The 20,094-nt window shown below is 37.4% G+C and overlaps 1 protein-coding gene across 1 annotated transcript in view; it reads right to left on the bottom strand.

Annotated features, from left to right (window-relative positions):
- Window positions 1–20,094, bottom strand: part of LOC135077759 (low-density lipoprotein receptor-related protein 2) — a 325,621-nt gene that overhangs the window by 45,992 nt on the left and 259,535 nt on the right. The window contains exon 2 of the mRNA XM_063972330.1: window positions 6,440–6,559. Coding sequence (XP_063828400.1) covers window positions 6,440–6,559 — 120 coding nt within the window. The remainder of the gene's footprint in view (window positions 1–6,439; window positions 6,560–20,094) is intronic.

Below are 20,094 nucleotides of genomic sequence, written 5' to 3'. Positions count from 1 at the left end.
AAAATTTTATAAAAAAAAATAAAACCGACTCCAAAAAACCTACACTAAAACGTAGAAAAATAATTACTAATTACCTACTTATTTATTAGGACGAATTATTAATATTTATGTAGGTATACCATGATTGATACTTTTGGAGTCGGTGCAGGCAAATTTTACATGTTTCATAATCTTGGCACCGACTCCAGAAGTATCAATCATGGTATACCTACATAAATATTAATAATTCGTCCTAATAAATAAGTAGGTAATTAGTAATTATTTTTCTACGTTTTAGTGTAGGTTTTTTGGAGTCGGTTTTATTTTTTTTTATAAAATTTTACTTATAATATTAATTAATTGTTGATAACTAATCTTAGGATCATGTTAACGAGTATATCTACATTAAACCACATATCCCACGCCATCACTATAGTTCTCACGCCTAATTAACTCCTTCCAAAATCACGTAATAAACCGTGACATTACATAGTAAACAATAATTAGGCTGCCGCCGCAACCTTCCTTTGTAACTCAACAAGGCACGTCATTAGGCGCTCTAATCAGCTAGTAATCAGGAGGGTCCTGCGGGGACGGCCACAATGCGTCCGTTTGACACGTGAAAACCAGTTTCATCCAGTGAAAACCGGTTTCATCCAGTGAAAACCAGTTCTGTCCGGTTCAGAGCGCTATTTGGCCGGGCGCGCGCGAAAAATGCAACTGTCACAACTGATGTCACACAATGGGAAGGACGATTCGCAACGGACGACGGTTTTTGTTATTTTAATCCGCAGATAAAGAGGTTGTATTCTATTCGATGTAGGTAATTGGAAAATTATGGAAAAGTAAAGCACCTAAGTAGATCCGAATGTAATCTATTTCGATAACTTTATAGGTATACTGATGATTCGGAGAGTTTCTTATCAGTAGCCAGTCCATCTAGCTTTAACTACGTGCAATTTTTTTCCTTTATAAAAAACGTAAATCGTCTGGCACGACATATATTTCTACCACTCGTGTAAACCTCCCTAAAGCCGGCCACTCGCGCACCGATCAGCGCGAGACGCGGCGCTGACGTATTGCATCGCCGCTGCGCCCGTATTTCACCGCGCGGATTTATTATTCCGCTACAATGCCTACAATGGCAGCAACAGAACACTTTTTTGGACACAATAAAGCCTCCACAGAGTAGACGCACATGGCTCGTAGAGCTGATGGCCGCTGGGGCGGAAAAGACGTAGATTGGGCAGGTCCCCCACTTGGTGGACCGACGATCCGGTGAAGGTCGCGGGAAGTACCTGGATGCGGGCAGCGCAGGACCGGTCTTATGGAAATCCTTGAAGGAGGCCTTTCACCAGCCGTGGACGTCATTTGGTCGCATGACATACAGTATGTCACATACTGGGTATTGGGGGTTAATCTCGTAATGTAATGAAAACTTTCCTCCTTTTGAAAGATCATACTACATCTATGATCCACACCAGTTTTGCAAATTTATTACAGGTGTCTACGATAATATTCAGACTGAATATCAAATCAAATCAAATATTCTTTCTTGCATTACGTGTCACGTCACGGGTCTTAAAAATGTAAGCCCACTTTATCAAGTTGCATTGTGGCACAGACAGCAATAGAACACTTTCCAATACTGTTTTTTTTTTGGCAAATAGAAGTATAGAAGAGTTATCAGGGCGTTTCAGGAGGATGGTAACGAATGTGTTGTCCGAGCAGATTAATTGATTTCGTTAGTAACATTTTTATTTATCGAAAGCTATAGTCGACTAAAGCTCTATTACTGTGCTACGTAGCGAAACGAGCTTTTTGCTTTTTTTTTTAAAGCAGAAAGCTTATTCCTTAAATAGGATTTTCGAGTTCAGAATAACTTTTTTCAGAATTTCATACGCGCGTCGAATTACATCTTTTTGGCAAATTATGAGTACGAGCGAGCACAGGTTTTGGTTTACATAATAATATTATATTATTTTCATTCTACCTACATTTTCATAAATACCGAACATTTCGAAAATACAACAATATTTTAACTCATTTTATTTACACGGTTTCCACACCATAAGTAGGTTTTTAAACGGCGCCATTAAACAAAATCACCTCCCATCAATTACCCAATCCGACCGAGTCAGTTTATCTTTATTTCGCAGCAATAACTGGACCCGCGCGGACAATACTGGAGCGCTGCGGTCAAAGGCGGTGCGGATAAAGCGGAGCGGTGCGGATCGAGCGGAGCGGTATGAAAGCTGAGCGTTGCCGTCCGCTGTCACAGAGGCGGTAAGAGTCTGGGGATCTATCTTGTTCGCGTATTTTAGTCTCGAAATACATTAATGGACACCATTCTAGTCCATTGCGGATATCATTAGGGGAGTCCTATGATCAACAGTGGACGTTCTATGGCTGAAATAATGATGATGATGATTCTAGTCAATACTACTTTTTTAAAACGCGACTCTCCTAATGATTTTGTATGACATCCCCATTGATGTACAACCCGCACTGAAGGAATATTTTATGAAGTTATCAGGTCGCGATCGCGAACTCCATTTACTAACATTAATCTCTACTAAAAATAAAACCGACTCCAAAAAACCTACACTAAAACGTAGAAAAATAATTACTAATTACCTACTTATTTATTAGGACGAATTATTAATATTTATGTAGGTATACCATGATTGATACTTCTGGAGTCGGTGCCAAGATTATGAAACATGTAAAGTTTGCCTGCACCGACTCCAAAAGTATCAATAATGGTATACCTACATAAATATTAATAATTCATCCTAATAAATAAGTAGGTAATTAGTAATTATTTTTCTACGTTTTAGTGTAGGTTTTTTGGAGTCGGTTTTTTTTTTTTATAAAATTTTACTTATTTCTTGCTTTTTAGTTAACTAATTATTACCTTGATGTTACCACTGAAGGTAGGCAGTACATTGAGACCATATTCTTAATGTATATTATAAAAAAGTTCATCCCCAATTTTCCACCCTTGGGGGTGAAATATTTTCTTCAAATTCGCATGAAACCACCCTTTTGATAATACCTATTCAACAAAAAAATAATCGTTCAAATTGGTTCATAATCGGCGGAGATATTGCGTATAAAAAAGTTCATCCCCAATTTTCCACCCTTGGGGGTTGTTTTTTTTATTATTAAATTTAAATGGGACCACCCTTGAGGTATTACCTATACGCTGAAAAAATATTTGTTCAAATCGGTTCATAATTGGCGGAGTTATCGCGTAACAAACATAAAAAAAAAAAAAAAAAAAACATACGGGTCGAATTGAGAACCTCCTCCTTTTTTTGAAGTCGGTTGAAAAGCAACTTCTTCTTCTTCATCTTCCTCGGTCCCTCACTGATTCACTGATGAGGATCGCGACCACAGATAGTGTTCCTCCACAGTCTGCGGTCATAAGCTGTGTGGACCGCACGATGCAAACTCCCGCCCACCGTCCTCCTCACCGCGTCCGACCATCTCATCGGTGCCCTGCCCCGAGCACGTCTGCCTTCCATTTGTCCCAAGATAATTTGTTTCTCCAGACAATGCCTTGGAGACCGCATAATGTGTCCAAAGAAACAGAGGGTACGCTTTAGGCATATAGTGGAGAGCCGCGTGGTGATGTTGAGCTCTTTTAATATGGACTCGTTGGTTCGCATGGCAGTCCAGGGTATGCGGAGTAATTTCCGCCAACACCACATCTCAAACGCATCGATCTTACTGACGTGACTAGTAGGCAAACTACGTGAGACCTAACGATAGTAACGTAACAATTCATGTCTATAAGTTTAGAGCTTAACTCAGCCAATGTCTGAGGTATAGGAGCGGCACGGGAGGGTGTTTTTGAGGCGTCAAACGTCAGACTTCAGATATGCTTTACATTTGTATGTTCTGTCATGTCATAATTATGTCAATGTCACCTCTCCCGTCCCGCTCGCATCTTTAGTATACGCAAATTATCATAAACAGCAAACCATTTAGTTTTCTTTCATCGCAAGTCGCACGCGATGATATCGACGCGCGAACGGCACCGTTCGCGCTATAATTGCGCGGAGTCAATTACCGCCCAGTCAAATAGTATTGATGAATAGTCCAGCGCAAATGCAAATGCATTGTGAATTAGATTGATTTTATCGGAAAAGCTGCATGCAAAATTGACAAAAAATTAATAAATCATTGACGTGAGTTATGAGATTACAGGTTTTTACTTGATAAACAACGATTTTACTTCCTTTAGAAAACGAGAAGCATTGTATGGAATAGGAGCTCGCTATTAATTAGTTGACACAGCGTAATTATATCATTAATATGTATTAATGTGCGAACAGATCAGTTGAGGAGTGTCGTGAAATTGAACTATAGTGTAATGTAGTTATTTGATTAGTAAGTTACATCATTAATAAGACTAATTTGACGGCGTGTCTGTAGGGAATCATAGAGTTGTAATATGTGAGGGTTACTATGAGACAGTCTAACCGATCAGTACAAAACCGATGTCTTAGGTCGTAGACATATTGAAACAGCAGATTATTTTTATCGTCCTACCTAACAATATCAGGTCATTCATCTTAGGCTATCCATCGAGTAGTTTCTAAGAAAAATGTCTGTTCCAGACGGTCAAACAAACATGAGTGATCTATAAAAGTTTTCAAAAGCTTGTAATGATCCCTAGACAAATACAGAATCGAGTTCGTCTTCAGAATGAAAATCCTGCAAAGAATTAACCGAAGCTGTTTGACCATGACCATGTTAAGCCTTAAATGAGCCTCCTTAATTATTTCCAGGCCGCCTGTTCAGCATGCAGATACGCTGTCAAAAGTCAAATCCCCAAATCCCTGCAGCGCAATCCCGGGACGTGCCCGTGACGTCACTAATGACACATCAGCGCGTCCATGAGCATTAATTCGTAATGAACGCTGCAGACGACGAATTTAATATCCAAATACTGCACGGTTGTAATTTCTGGTAGAGCTTGCGGGCATTAGTTACAAGGTACATTAGCTAACGATCCTAATTCAAAGATGGTTGCATAGAAAGAATATTTTATGATTGACTCGAAGTCCACTAGGTGGGCCGACGATCTGGTGAAGCTCGCGGGAAGTACTGGATGCTGGCAGCGCAGGATCGATCGTTGTAAAAATTCTTGGGGGAAGCCTTTGTCCAGCAATGGACATCATTTGGCTGAAACGAACGAACGACTCGACGTGTCTGGTAAATTTGTTTTTTGGCCAAATTCAAGAAAAGCTAGTCCTCTTGGTCACGTGTACAATTTAAGTTGGTTGGGTTTTGCGGCCAAGGGTACAGCGGTTAAATTTTATTTTCCACTGTACCATCAAGGGAACAGCCAAGGGTACACAGGAAAATAGCGCGGGTAGATAATTATAAAACATCTTCAATATTTGAACGCGAAAGTGTCAGAAGTAAATAACGAGTAAAATTAAGTTACTATATTACATTATTCCCTCTTTTAGAACATTAGTCTAGATTATTTATATTCATTGGTAAGTATTGATGAACACGTAATGGTTTTCTAAGTAAGATTAATGGCGTGTCACGTAACATGTTTGGGAATCAATCCTTATTTCGTGCGTGTGACCTCTTGCACCCTCTCCTGAACTCAAATAGATACTAATCTCTTTCTTCAGATTCTTAAGAATGTTGAAATTTGAAAATGCATAGAAGCATAATGAAATTTTAAACATCACCAATATGGGAAAGAATATTCGTCATTTACGAGTAGGTATTATAACTAGCAGCACAAGATTTCTGTTCAAAAACTTTCCCTCTACAATGGGGGTAGACAAATGGGAGCAAAGGGGCAAAATTAATTAATTCATACTGTGTATTTAGTCTTTTATAAGTTTTCTATTCAACTCCTTCATTGTACAGTGCAACTGCAGCCAAAACCGCACATTTGCATGCCGTCGCTGCGTTCAAACGCGATGCAGCTTTAAGCTCTTGGGACTGTCTCGCTTTAGGTTGCACTCATTCATACACTGAGAGAACGCGGAATTGAGAATCTAATGGATGTTATAGACTTAATAAGATCAACTGTGAAACGAATTAGTTACTTTAGTCGTGCCGATTCAGACCTAACTTCTGTGAACTTTTTCTTCTTTTAATAGAGAGCCCTTATCCTTATCCATTTTAACTTTCTTTAAAGTAGGACTCTGGATCTCTGGGTCAAGAGCCTCTTGAGTCTCATTATTTCTACACATAATAAATACTACTATACTATACTAAGAATATGTCGAAATGCAGATAGCACTTCATAATTCGATAAGTAACCTTTGAAACATTTTAACCATTGGTCACGTCAGCTTCGTGATAATTACGGCTTACTCAGAAAAATGATTGCTACGAGTCATTTACTATGTATACTTAAACACAATTGAAGCCACAAGTAGAATTAAACCAAATAGAAAATAAACGTTTTTATACTCACGGCAAGCTTGAAACTCATCTTCTCCCAACTCGCAGTCTTTTTGGTAGTTGCACACCCACAGCGCCGGGATGCACTTGCCCTCGGGGCACTTGAACATGCCCGTCGGACATACTATGTCGCCTGAAACACAAAACACGCTATTAAAGCAAATGAAAATGTTTTAACGCAATAGTGTGACGATAAATCACTGTTATTTGTATTTTTTATGTTGTTTGCATGTTATTGTTAATTGCTGGTTGAGTAACCCACCAATGAATATTTATTATAATAACAATAGAAAAGTCAGCAATAGTATACTGATGGTACTGGTTGTCTCAGTTAAGAACTTAAGACTACGATGTTAAGTTTAAAATATTATAAGACTCTACGAGTCAGGAAGAGGGTGTAAAGGACCTAAGAGACTCTCTAAAAAAAACTCTCTGTAAAACTCAGTAAAACTCATTTATTTCTGTAAATAGGCTTAAAAAAAGCACTTTTACTAATAAATAAAGAAACAGTCTATTAATATCAACGTTCAAAAACAGTGAACTAACAAAATAACCCAAAGCTACACATAAAACATAAAAGCCAGAAAGTCGATTAACTACGAAAACTACCACACAATTCCAAATTCATCCCGTATAACATAACTATAATATATATTGTCTACGTATAAGTAAGACGAATCAATGATATGAGGCAAAAAGATATTTATTCCCGCGATTAAGTTAGCGGTAGTGATTTCCCGCGGGAGCGCTCGCCGGCTGATTGCCGCTGTTAATCCCGATTTAGCCGGGATATAATGCGTGTGTACCACATATTCCTTTTTACGTGCGTGAGTGTTGTACGAAAAAAAGAAATACCTATACAGTTTCAATCACCCAGTATAATACCCTCTTATGTATAGTGGGGTTAGTGGGTATCGTTTTAGGGATTCATGTTTTCAGTTTTATTTTCAGAAGGTTATCGAATATTACACTAAAATAAAAATAATGTAATTTAAATATTGTTTAATAATTATTAATTAGAAAAAATACGGATTTTTTACATTCTAATATGAACGAAATACCTACCATTCGAACAAAATATTTGGATAGGCATATTTTCGTGCGTGTGTTGAATGGTTTTAGTTGTTAAAATAGTCTTGAGATTGATTATATTATTATTAAAAATTGCTAATTTAAGAATCGTAGTGCAGCAAGGATGCTGATTGCGTCATATTTACTGTCAAATCAAGAAGATAAATGAAAGAAAATGTACAGAAAACGTAACAAACATTAATTCCTTGTATTTGGTTTCAGTTATACGTAAATTCTGAACAGAATCCTCGGTAAACAATGACAGAGCATGCACGGAACCAAACCATTGTCCCGCCCCATATAAATTACGCCCTTGTTTGCTTTCCTTCTCGTTGATTTAAATATTAATTGTTCTCAAAATGGCGCCCGAGCCTCAGAAGATGGCCGACTTGATTGGTTCAAGATGATGGAAAAATAACACAAGTGTTTCATTGTCTTCGTGTGCACTCAATTAATTTTAATTTAATTAATGTATTTTACTAATGAACGGATCAAATTGCCTGTCAATGCAGAATTACTAATATGGTTATTACAGTTAGCGGAACATCTACTTGTGCCAACATTTACAATTCGTAAATTAACAGTTACATGATACAGGCTGTGCAACAATAACAATTACGCAATAAATAAAACAAAACCACGCACCTAAGTCCTAAATATCCAAACTAAGTTTGTTGACTGTTGTGAAATTAATTAATCCTTTTTTTTAGGGACTGTGATCTGCATTAATGATGTTTGACACCCTATGCACGTATGCATCGAATTGGCCAATAACAGGGAAACTATCCCTCCCATACTAAATCACAACTCATGACAACCACGACCGCTCTATTAAAATTGTAACGACTGAGAAAATGCTCTGTTTAGGTAATTGTACACCACACTACGCTAAATCACTACGCAGCACCCTGTATACGTAATCCTAACACCTCTACCTGCTAGCGATGCGGACTAATTTCTATTTGCTGTTTGCTGCCGATGGCGCGGAACGAGTACCTCGACCTCCGAACACTCGAATAGTTATTATATTTGCCGATCTGCATATTAGCGTGCAACGAATATTAATGCGCGATCACAGATATTTGTTGATAAACGCATCCGTGAGCTGGCCTGCGGTTGACTACAGCTGCGCGATTGTATAATCGTAGCTAAAATTAAAATGTTCTGAAATGAAAAGTAGTTTTCCGAAGACAACACAATTATGTTGTTTGAGATACTTATCCAATTTCAGTGCGTAAATTTACTCTTCCCCCTCGAGGAACTAGCTAAGGTGAAGTAAGTATGTAACATTAAATAAAATACAATATTATTTTCCTAATTCCAGACTCGTTCGTTCGTTTCAGCCGAAAGACGTCCACTGTTGGACAAAGGCCTCCCCCAAGGATTTCCACAAAGACCGGTCCTGCGACGCTTGCATCCAGGTATCGGGGCACATAGCTCGAAGAGCTGATGGCCGCTGGGGCAGGAAAGTTCTTGAGTGGCGACCACGAGCCGGAAGACGCAGCGTGGGCAGGCCTCCCACTAGGTGGACCGACGATCTGGTGAAGGTCGCGGGAGGTACCTGGATGCAATTCCAGACTCACAATAAAATATCTTAACACATCAAGATGCAGATGCACTAAACCACTCAAATATCCGACAGTCAACACTATTGTTACACGATGCTTCAGTTTAATTTGCAATACCAATACAAACAGGCGATAATTACAGGACGAGAACTCGTCAAACACCAATTACAAGAAACAGGACCAATTACAGCATGTACGGGTCGCGCCACATACCTAATATACATTTAGATGTGAGATATAGACATCATTTATGTCATCATAATCATCATTTCAGCTATAGGACGTCCACTGCTGAACATAGGCCTCCCCCAATGCTTTCCATGTTGGTCGGTTGGTAGCGGCCTGCGTCCAGCGCTTCCCTTAGGAATCTTAGGATCATCCAGATCATTTATGTACCAAGTAAGTATTATGATATACCTACTACGTACATCTTACGTTCCTACCATTATTAATTACTTTGCAATGTACACTTCCAGGCATAGCTTCTCTAAAAAACTTCATTCAAGCTCTATAAAAAGAAAAATCATTTTCAATTAACTGGGAAATTGGATTTACGTTTGCTTTGCAATCAATAAATATCGAATGGACTTGACGTACTAGTGACGTATTGAGTTATTTTTCTAGTAAAATAAAAATTTTCAGATTGTATTTTTATAAAGGTGAGAAAAATGTTTGGCGCGAAAATGCATTTTTAACAAAGGGAGCGCGAAAGACCAAGTCAACGCATCGACGCCGTTGAAAAATGGCGGGCACTGACGAGTCCGAATGTTCGAATTTGAAAATCGAACGAAAACGGATTGATTTACGACCAACCACAGATACTGGCCGCCATTCCAATCCAGCACAGATAAAATATGCAGTTTGATGTAAAAAGGTTTGAGTGTAACGAATTTTAGGCCAATAAATCCAGAATTCCAGATTCAATTTCCAAACGTAAATAAAACGGGATTATTTATTTAAACAGGGAGTAGTAGTGATACTGATCTAAATATAAATAAATCGGTTACATTCAAAACAAGTTACAGTGCTTTCAGTGTTTTATGCAAATTGTATGTTAAAATGTTATTCAGCAATCTTTTGAAGTGTACACACTGATACACTCAGAGAATGAAAATATCGAAGAAAAATCAGTTTCCGTCGTTTGCACCCACTCGAAATGTAAATAAAACAATCCACTCAAACTTTTCCGTTCTCAATATCCACTAAATCATCACATTTCAATTTACATTCAATAATGCTCTCTATTCCTTTTCGCGAGGGTTTAAAATGATTTATCCGATTCGCTGTCGGTCGTCAATCCGAGTCCGTTCATTCGTTCACATTCAGTCGTTCGTCGGTCTGTTGAATAAAAGATGGCGGCCGTCCGCGTCTAACGAGGCGGGAAAATGACGCTGTATTAAGGTAAATAGTGGCCAGATAGCAGGGATACTCTTTTCAAGTGAACTGTATTGAATTACGCAGCCTGTTAAGGTATAAAGAAAAGGTTTATTATTCGTTAAATGTCTACGAGACTACGAAGTAAGTACCTATATTTAATTTGGTATTGAGCATTTTTGTAAGGGGTGAAGTTATATTAACATTTTAATCTTTTAGTGACTTAAGTATTTGGAGTTGCTGGTCAATTTACTCTCATTCTCTCTCTAGAATGCTAGTTTCTGTGGACCAGTAGGGCTACAATTAATATACATTCGCAACTTTTAAGACACTTGAGAAAAACGATTTCACACAGACTTTTAAACATTCCGTTTATCCGCGAATAAAAAGCGTTTCAGCTAATTTTCTCCTTGTTAGGAGGTGGCAGTCGGTTTACAGCCGCCGTAAATTTTATTATCTGTTTATATCTCTCGTTTACGGAGCTCTGTTTTAGGGCGACACTCGCAAATCTTTTAGGGTCCCGCAATGCCATCGAAGTGGTCGTAATGGGACGTCTAAGGAGTGTTGGTTCCGTGACTAATACCTAAGTACGTAATCGGCACGAGACAGACTTGTTTTCTTTCTAGGGTACATTAATAATTGCAAATCCTGTTTAATGAAGTATTTGTTGCCACAACATTCGGTAGTCCTCAATGACCATTGGATTAGTGTCAGTAAAGTTACAAAAACACTGAGTAAATAATAATAAATAATAAATAAATATCCTTAGACATTTTACACTGCGCTTCTAGTGCGTGAATACTCAGCAGTAAATAAAGAAGATGTTGTTGTAGCACTGGTTATAGATTTCAGTTCGACAAGGTCGCAAAATTCTATTGTTTTATACGTAACTTGGCGAATGACGACGTAACAAGCAATCACGACCCAAACGACTATACGCAGTCTGTTTGTACAATAAAAATATAGTGCTATGTTTCGGCAGGGCATTATCGTTCAGTGATCTAATAGCATCTATCGGCTTCGTTTTGGAAGTATTTACATTATTAATGATGTAACAAAAAATACTTCTATGTAGAATCGTCAACACAAAAAAGAAATACTCGTATACGAAGCCCCACACTCTAACGTCACTTTAAAACAGTGTGGGGTCAGTGTTTAGATTAATGTGATATCATCTATTTACTAGGCAGGCTGATTTTACTGTCGACAGTTTGTACACCATATCGAATTACAAATGATCGAATGATCAAAATATCGAATGATTAAAATATCGAAGAACCAATATAGAGGTTTTAATTAAATGTCATACGATTAATGTAAATAAAACATAAATTCTTAAACACATTTTTTTATTTCCCACTTTTGGGTACCATAGTCAACAAGGAACCCTTACCTCCATCTTTCTATACTATGCAACATAAGATCGACTTTCGATATTTTAATCATTCGATATTTTGATCGTTCGATATTCTGATCATTCGATGAAACGTGTTCGATATTTTGATTTTCGATCATTTGTAAATCGATATGGTGTAGGTAACCCGTTTGTCCAGTAGTATTTTGTCGTGTGAATTTGAAACAATAAATACAGAATTCAACAACAAACTCAACAACAACAACAAAAGTTGTGCGTCGAGTGTCGAAGTGTGCGGACGCGTATCGTATCTGCTTGGAAATATTTCTAATTTTTAAATTGTGTGTTAAGCAAGAACAAGTCCTTTGGTGATTGTAACAAAGTGCATAATCACTGTACGCTCAAGCTGTACCAGTGAATTAGCAAGCCTTACCGGTTCTACTCGAATAGACCAGGAGACAGTGTTCATTACTTTTGTGTCAGAATGAGTCTCACGCATTCACCGCCAGATACAAACCTCAGCCGCGCAAGTGGATCCACTCATAATCTGTGTAATTATGACGATGAAGAACAAGTTAAAGTAAATCCGAGAAAAAGGCGACCTCACACACTGGATTACGATTTTAAACAAGACCTAGCTGATTTCCGTAGTGAGATGAAAGATCTTCTCAAGGAATCAATTAAAACTCAAGTCCATAACATTACACAAATGCGCGAGGAAATGAAAGAGGAACTCAAAGACTTAAAATCGACGACCGAAGAATTAGCAAGAGAATACAAAAAACTTAACGACAGTGTTACGAATATAATCTGTGAACATAAAACAATAAAAACCAAAATTAATACGATTGAAACCGACTTAAGAGAGCTTAAGAATAATCCAATAGATAACCTTCAACATAAAACAGCAACACAGCATGAGATTATTCAGGAAGTACATGATAGACTACAACGTGAAAAAAACATTATTATGGTGAATCTAGTGGAAATAAATGAAAGGGACATCACTTCGGATAAAGATGCGGACTTAGAAGAGGCTTACAATGTACTAAAATGCATCTACCTAGACTGCCCTAAGCCTCTCAAAGCAATCAGATTGGGAAAAACTATGGATAGCAAGCCTCGACCGCTTAAGTTGATTTTTGATAGCTCCGAAACACCGAAACACTTACTAAAAAATCGGTCAAAAACTCCGGCTAATACTAGAATCTATAGTGACCAAACACCCGCTCAAAGAAAATATCTGAAAAATCTCCAAATCGAAATGGAACAACGTGAGAAAAATGGAGAATCTAACCTTAAAATACGATATGTCAAAGGAATACCCACCATCACTGAAATCACACCTTCAAAAAACGAATAAATACTACTTGTAAACACCCTAACAATGACTTCAGCTCAAACAGTATTACATACCATATAGTGAACAAATACCAAGACCTTCCCGTGGACTCATCGTCTCTCAAGTTCTTTTACGCAAATGTGAGGAGCATCCGTACACCTGGGAAATTTGAAGAATTGCAATGTATCCTGAGAGCTATTGAATCTACAATCAATGTGATCATCTTAACTGAAACTTGGATACAATCGGAACTAGATGGAAAATACTACAGTCTACCCAACTACAACCACATATTCAACTACCGACATGATAGAATGGGAGGAGGCGTTTCCATATATTTGCACAAGAGCATAGATTTTGAAATAACCGAAAACAAACACAAAGATAGTAATCACTACTTGTGGATATTTCTACCACGATTTTCTCTACACTTGGGAGGTGTTTACAAGCCAGGCGATACAAATCATAAAGAATTTCTTGAAATATTTAGCCAACAGCTGGAAATAAGAAAGCGATCAATCGTTTTTGGGGACTTCAACCTGGATTTGATTAAAAGCGACACTCCTACCACACAATATTTGTGCACACTTGAAGATACAGGATATGACGTACTAAACAAAATAGAAAAAGAATATTATACTCGGCGAACTGAATCTACAAACACTATAATCGACCATATCCTGACAGACCTAAATAAAAATTCATTCAATGTCTCGCTAATTGATTCTGCTATGTCCGACCACAGACAGATCTACGTGGAGGTCCTTAAATGCAAGACAAAGACCAAACCAAGGATTCAGTACGAAGCGATGGATTACGATAGACTATATAAGAGTATTGAAAAATCTGAATACATAAACGAAACGAATAATTATACATACTTAGAAAATTTCATAAAAACACATATTAAGCAAAATAAAATAAGAAAAATCAAGATAATGAACCTACCGAAGGATGATTGGATTAATAAAGAAGTTATTAGCATGATGAACAATAGAAACATGCTTTGGAGACGACTACAAAACAGTGGTGGCGACGAAACCCTGAAAAAAGAATTTACAAAAGTAAGAAATCAGGTCCAGCTGAAAATTCGCAAAGACAAGAGGAACTATTTCTACAATAAATTTCAAGACTGTAAAGAGAACCCAAAGAAGATGTGGGAAGTTATCAACTCCCTGGCTATGAACAAGACGAAAAGTAACTATGTCCCACCCAAATTAGTTTTAAACTCACAAACTATTACAGACGGTGAGAAAATTTGTGATGTGTTCAATGAGTTTTTCTCTACCGTTGGTACGGAGTTGGCCAGTAGGATTCCACTGAAATACCATCAGGACTCAGGTAACACACTTATGTACAAACATGGACATCAACACGACATTACCCTTATAACTCTTAAACATTGTACCACTAAGGAAGTAGCAGACGTAGTAGATAGCCTAGATACCAACACCAGTACTGGCGTAGACGGTATTAGCACAAAGTCAATAAAATGTATTAAGCATATTATAACCGCACCCTTAGCAGACTGCATAAATAAGTGTTTTGATCTTGGTATATTTCCTGACAATCTGAAGCTGGCTAAAGTGTCCCCTATTTATAAATCTGGTCCAAAAACTGATCCCGGAAATTACAGGCCAATTTCGGTCCTACCGGTACTATCCAAGGTTTTTGAAAAATTAATTTACTTTCGTTTGAATGAGTATTTGTGTGAAAAAAGGTTTCTCATAGACCAACAATACGGCTTTAGACCGAAATCAAATACGCTATCTGCAGTAACCGACTTAATAACAAATATAAAAACCAAAATAGACGAAAAACAAATTTGTTTAGGGATCTTCATAGATCTAAAAAAAGCCTTCGATACCGTGTGCCATACTAAACTTCTGGAAAAGTTGAGTAATCTGGGTGTCACTGGATCTGCCTACAACCTACTCGCATCCTATCTTTCAAATAGAAGTCAGATTGTTAGGATGGGTGACTATGAAAGTGCGATTTGTAATATAACATGCGGCGTTCCGCAGGGCTCAATACTGGGACCCCTCTTATTTCTAATTTATATCAATAACATAAACCAAATCGGTCTGAAGGGTTATCTAACTTTATACGCTGATGACACTTGCTTATTCTATTTTGGAAAATGTATACATGAAATCATAAATGACGCACAAAATGATCTAAATATCGTAAACGAGTGGTTTCTATATAACCTACTTACTATAAATACATCCAAGACATCGTTTATGATATTTGTTGCTAAAAATAAACAGTTACCTCAATTTACCCCCTTAAAAGTTAACAACAACATCATCAGTCAGTCTAGTAGTGAGAAATACCTAGGATTAATATTAGATGATCAACTTACATGGAGACCCCACATTGACCATGTGCGGTCGAAGCTTATAGCACTTTCTGGCGCCTTGCGTAGAATGGGTAACTGTCTCCCATTAACAATAAAGCATACTGTCTACAACGCGTTAGTGAAACCTCATTTGGAGTATCTTGTGGAAATCTGGGGATCGGCATCAAAAACGCACATTAAGGATCTACAGATATCACAGAATAAAATAATAAAAAGACTTTATAACTTTGACTTTTTAACACCTACAAAACAGCTTTATACAAAAACAAACTTTTTCGATATAACACAACTATACACTTACAACTTGTGTTTATTGATCAAAAAAATTCTGGAAAACACTATTCAAACAAATATAACTCTTACTAAAAAAACATTCACACACAGTTTAAGAAACACAAACAAATTATTTCTTCGTCAACCGAGAACAACAAGGTATGGAAAAAAGAATATAATATATGAAGGTGTTCAACTATATAATAAACTTCCGGATTCAATCAAAAATAGTGAAAGTATACAAATCTACAAACGAAAACTCAAAGAACATATACTAACTATTAGGGTGAATATCAACAAACTCGTTTTTTGCCTAATTCCGGTGGCGAATTTTAATTTCCACTTTCCAAAACTTTTTTGTGGCAGAAATAATAGTAAATAACTTGTATTATTCAATGATATGGTAGAGATCAAAATATTATTAATACTTCTCGAGATATGTCAATTTGAAATTATCAAGAGCCACCGAAATTGTATTTGAGCCACCGGAATTAAGAACCAATCCACCGAAATTTATTTATACAGCGGACTTCGGAATGTTACGGATGATTGTCTCAAATTACTTATTTATTTGTAATCAATTAAGTATTATTATCCAGTAAAGATGTTTATAATTAAAAACAATATTCAGGCCTGTGTTGTGACCCTAAAAAAGCATCAAATCTTCCCACGTGAGTCGTAATAGCCGACTAAGGAATCAAAATACTGGAGGGTGGGCTGCAGCATCTTTCCGGGTATTATACTACCATACTGGAACTACCAACCAGCCTGCTAAGCATGGTGATAACGGCAAAATCCCTCCATAGAGAACAAATCCAAAACTTTCTGGCTCTAGCCGCCAACAGCCCCCTTATTCTAGAGTCATCACAAAGACATCATACATGACCCTCAAACCCAGAAACCAACTCTAGTCCCGGGAGGGCGACCAACTGCCCCAGGTTGGTGTTAGGTTTATCTTCCATAAGTAAAAATATTGGTCCAGGCTAGCCAAGTTTTCATGATGGTATCATACCTATCCTATACTCAGAATTACGCAACTAATTATTCGCTAAAGACCATGCGAACTGGAGATTAAGTATGAAGATATTTCTAGATCTATCCCAGCTACTGAACTAACACATTACATATTTGTGACAGGGTAATTTAACGGAAAACTATGCAAACCTAGCGACAATGAGCTAGATGAAAGTAGTACAATTAAGAAACGGAGGACTAAATCCAGCCAGCCTCATAGAGAGAGAAGGCCTAGCAAAAGATGCCAGAACTGTAAAAGCGTACTGAGCTGCACCCTAATAGTACTGCAAAAATCAAAATGTAGTAATCATTTTTAGACGAACAGGCAATTTAATCACATTTGCATTCTCCGATCACCACACAGCTTATGACCGCAGTCTATGAAGGAACACTATCTGCGGTTGCGATCCTCATCAGTGAGGGACCGAGGAAGAAGAAGAAGTCATCACCGAAATAGAAGAATGCCGAATAAAAGATGCTCAAAAGCTGTCGACTGATGAAGCCTAAGCCACGACCAGTGCCAATCCAGCTCCAAAGCCCCACGAATTTTCATCTCGAGTGGCAGAATAGATTGCAACCTACGAGACTAGGGAAATTTTAGCTGTTTCAGGACTATTCTCATCTGTTTTTAAGATTCTGCTTAGTATCGATGTATAAATAGCTATCCAAGTCCTCACGCTGATACAAAGTGTATTATAGAGACGATTTTTTTGTAATAAATCGAAAGTATGTATTTGCGAGGACCAAATTGAATATACCAACATGAATAACGAGGATAGCAGAACCATTTTGGTAAATGCCTAAGCTGCTAGGAGAGATTAAGAAGCACTACTAGTAATTAGGCTGAAGATCGAGATTATTCCGACACTTTAGCGAAGATATCCTAGACTTTAGCTTGAGTGAGATTAGAATGCCCTATTAAAAACAACAAGGTATGTACCAGGAGATAATGAAATCACAACTGAGCTTATGAAATCAGATGGAATGCTAGTACTAAAGTTCTCTTAAATACCACCATGTTTATTGGTCGATAAACCAAAAAATAAGACATGGTGGTGGTGCTAGAGACTGGAATGGAATGGACGTTGGCGATGGTCCAGAGTCAGGTGAGGCAGCTTTTTCCTGAAACATCCAGTCTCCCAGACAACCTCATTTTCGAAAAGACGTTTGTAATACTACGTACATATTTAATGCTGCGTCAAATTATGCAGAAGACTGAGGACTATAATCAGTCATTATTATTGGCCTTTTTGTACTGTCTTCGATTCGGTCAAGACCTGGGCTGTGCTGCAGTCTCTTTAATGGCGTCAAATTGACTGTCGATACATGCAACTTCTGAAGTATTTGTATGAAAACTTCATCATATCAGCCCTCCCCCAAGATCAGAACTCGAAACTTATCTGATTGCTGCGAGGGTTCAGAGTTGGAGACACCATAATCTCTTAAAGTCTTCACTACCTCCCACTTCGAGGTTTTCAAGCTTTTGAGCTAGACCGAGCTCAGTATCAAGATACGGCGAGTACATCACACAACTTCGATTCACTGACGATATTGTAGTTATGACTGAGACCTTAGTAGACCTAGGTACAATGCTCCAGAGCCAATAAGACCAATTCCGGCAATAGATTCGCCACCGGAGCCACCGAAATTGCGCCACCGGAATTGAAAAACTGTTACAAAATTCAAATTATAAAGAAAACTATAATTCTGATCAATAATTTCTGTATGCAGATACAACAAAACACCAAACTTTAATCATGTTAAAGAATCGTTTAGCATCTAAGTAAGTAGCTTTCACTCATACACTTGCCAGCGAAATTGAAAAATTTTGTATTCCTGTGCCGCTGATACTAATATTTACGGGTCTGCTGGAAAAACAATACCACAAGTCGCAAGTCTTTATAGCCCGATCAGGAGGACACAGTTGAGTGATGCAGGGAAGAAGAACTCTACGTCTCTCAAAGCTTCTTTGGAGAAGTAAGAGAGTGTCGAAATTGAGCCACTATAATTGCTTTTTTTCGTGGGACAGTTTTGAAAGGCTATTTAAAACACTTAAAATATGAAATATCACATTTCTTTCATATCATTTGGAAGTCTTATTTAATGTATTTTATGGCTATACTATTTTTAAATTACTAGAATCCCCGAGAAAGAAGGAATAACACAATTTATGAGTAGAAATAGAGTTAGGACGCGCCACCGCTATTAGATTTTGGGTCTTTGAAAATTTTTTTAGTACATAAAATAACTACCTATTGTCCTGAAGACTTTGCTGTCGTGTAAAACGCTGTATAAACTATATACAGAAAAAAAATCATCGCTCCAGTTACATTTCTCCCATCGATTCTCAGCTCCGCCGCGTAAAAAACGTGTTTGGGATATTCACCCATTACTTGAATGACAAATTAATTTAAAAACTAAATCTTACACCTACTTATAAAGTGAATAAAACGTAAAACAATAAATTAAAATACATAATCCTCTATTATTTTTTGCAATCTAATTATGAAACTTTCATCTGTAGAAAGACTCATAAAATACATTAAATAAATAAATTAATTAATTAATAAATTAAATATATAAACTAATTTTGAAATATAAACTACAAAAATATAATAACTAAACAACTATTTGTAAATATGAATTTTGGTACACTGTCTCCTACACTACACAACTCCAATGCTCACTGTTAACTTGCCAACTTGGGCGAACCAAACACTATCCCTCCCGCACAGTTTTCTACGAGTACCCGAACAGTAAAAATAAAAAAAAAATCTCGTGTTCTTTTACAATCTTATTTATTTAGTAGGTGGATACTTACTCACTACACCTAGTCACACCTACCTAGTCCTGACTGAGTAAATGATAGTTAGTTTGAGGGCCATTATTTCTGTGTCAACGGAGTTGCAGATCTGATGTTTACTTATTCGAAATAATGTTAATAATTATTTATGTACCTACATTATTTTTTGTTTGTGGGCTTTGCGCATGCTTCGTCACAAGACAATTGTTGTAAATTATTATAATCTCATGTAAGTGAACTACCCTGTTCTTATGAGAATAAAGATTCTTTAAACCGAACTCCTCGACACTCAGCCAGTTTTTATTGGCCGTAACGGTGGAGGCGACATCAGTTACAGTTTAGACGTGCCTGGACTCGCGGCCATTTTGCTAACCGGGCATAATGTTTAGTAGTCGAGCACGAAACATTTTCGACTTCAAATCGTTTGCGTATTAGTCTCGCCGAAAAGAATTAAAAATCGCCCTTATGAACGTGACGTAAAGTGAACTTAGTATAAATGCTAGCACG

This window comes from Ostrinia nubilalis, chromosome 13 (genome assembly GCF_963855985.1).
Source record: "Ostrinia nubilalis chromosome 13, ilOstNubi1.1, whole genome shotgun sequence".
Taxonomy (NCBI): Eukaryota; Metazoa; Arthropoda; class Insecta; order Lepidoptera; family Crambidae; genus Ostrinia; species Ostrinia nubilalis.
Note: the sequence above shows the minus strand (reverse complement) of the source record. Positions and strands in the feature narration are given on the sequence as shown.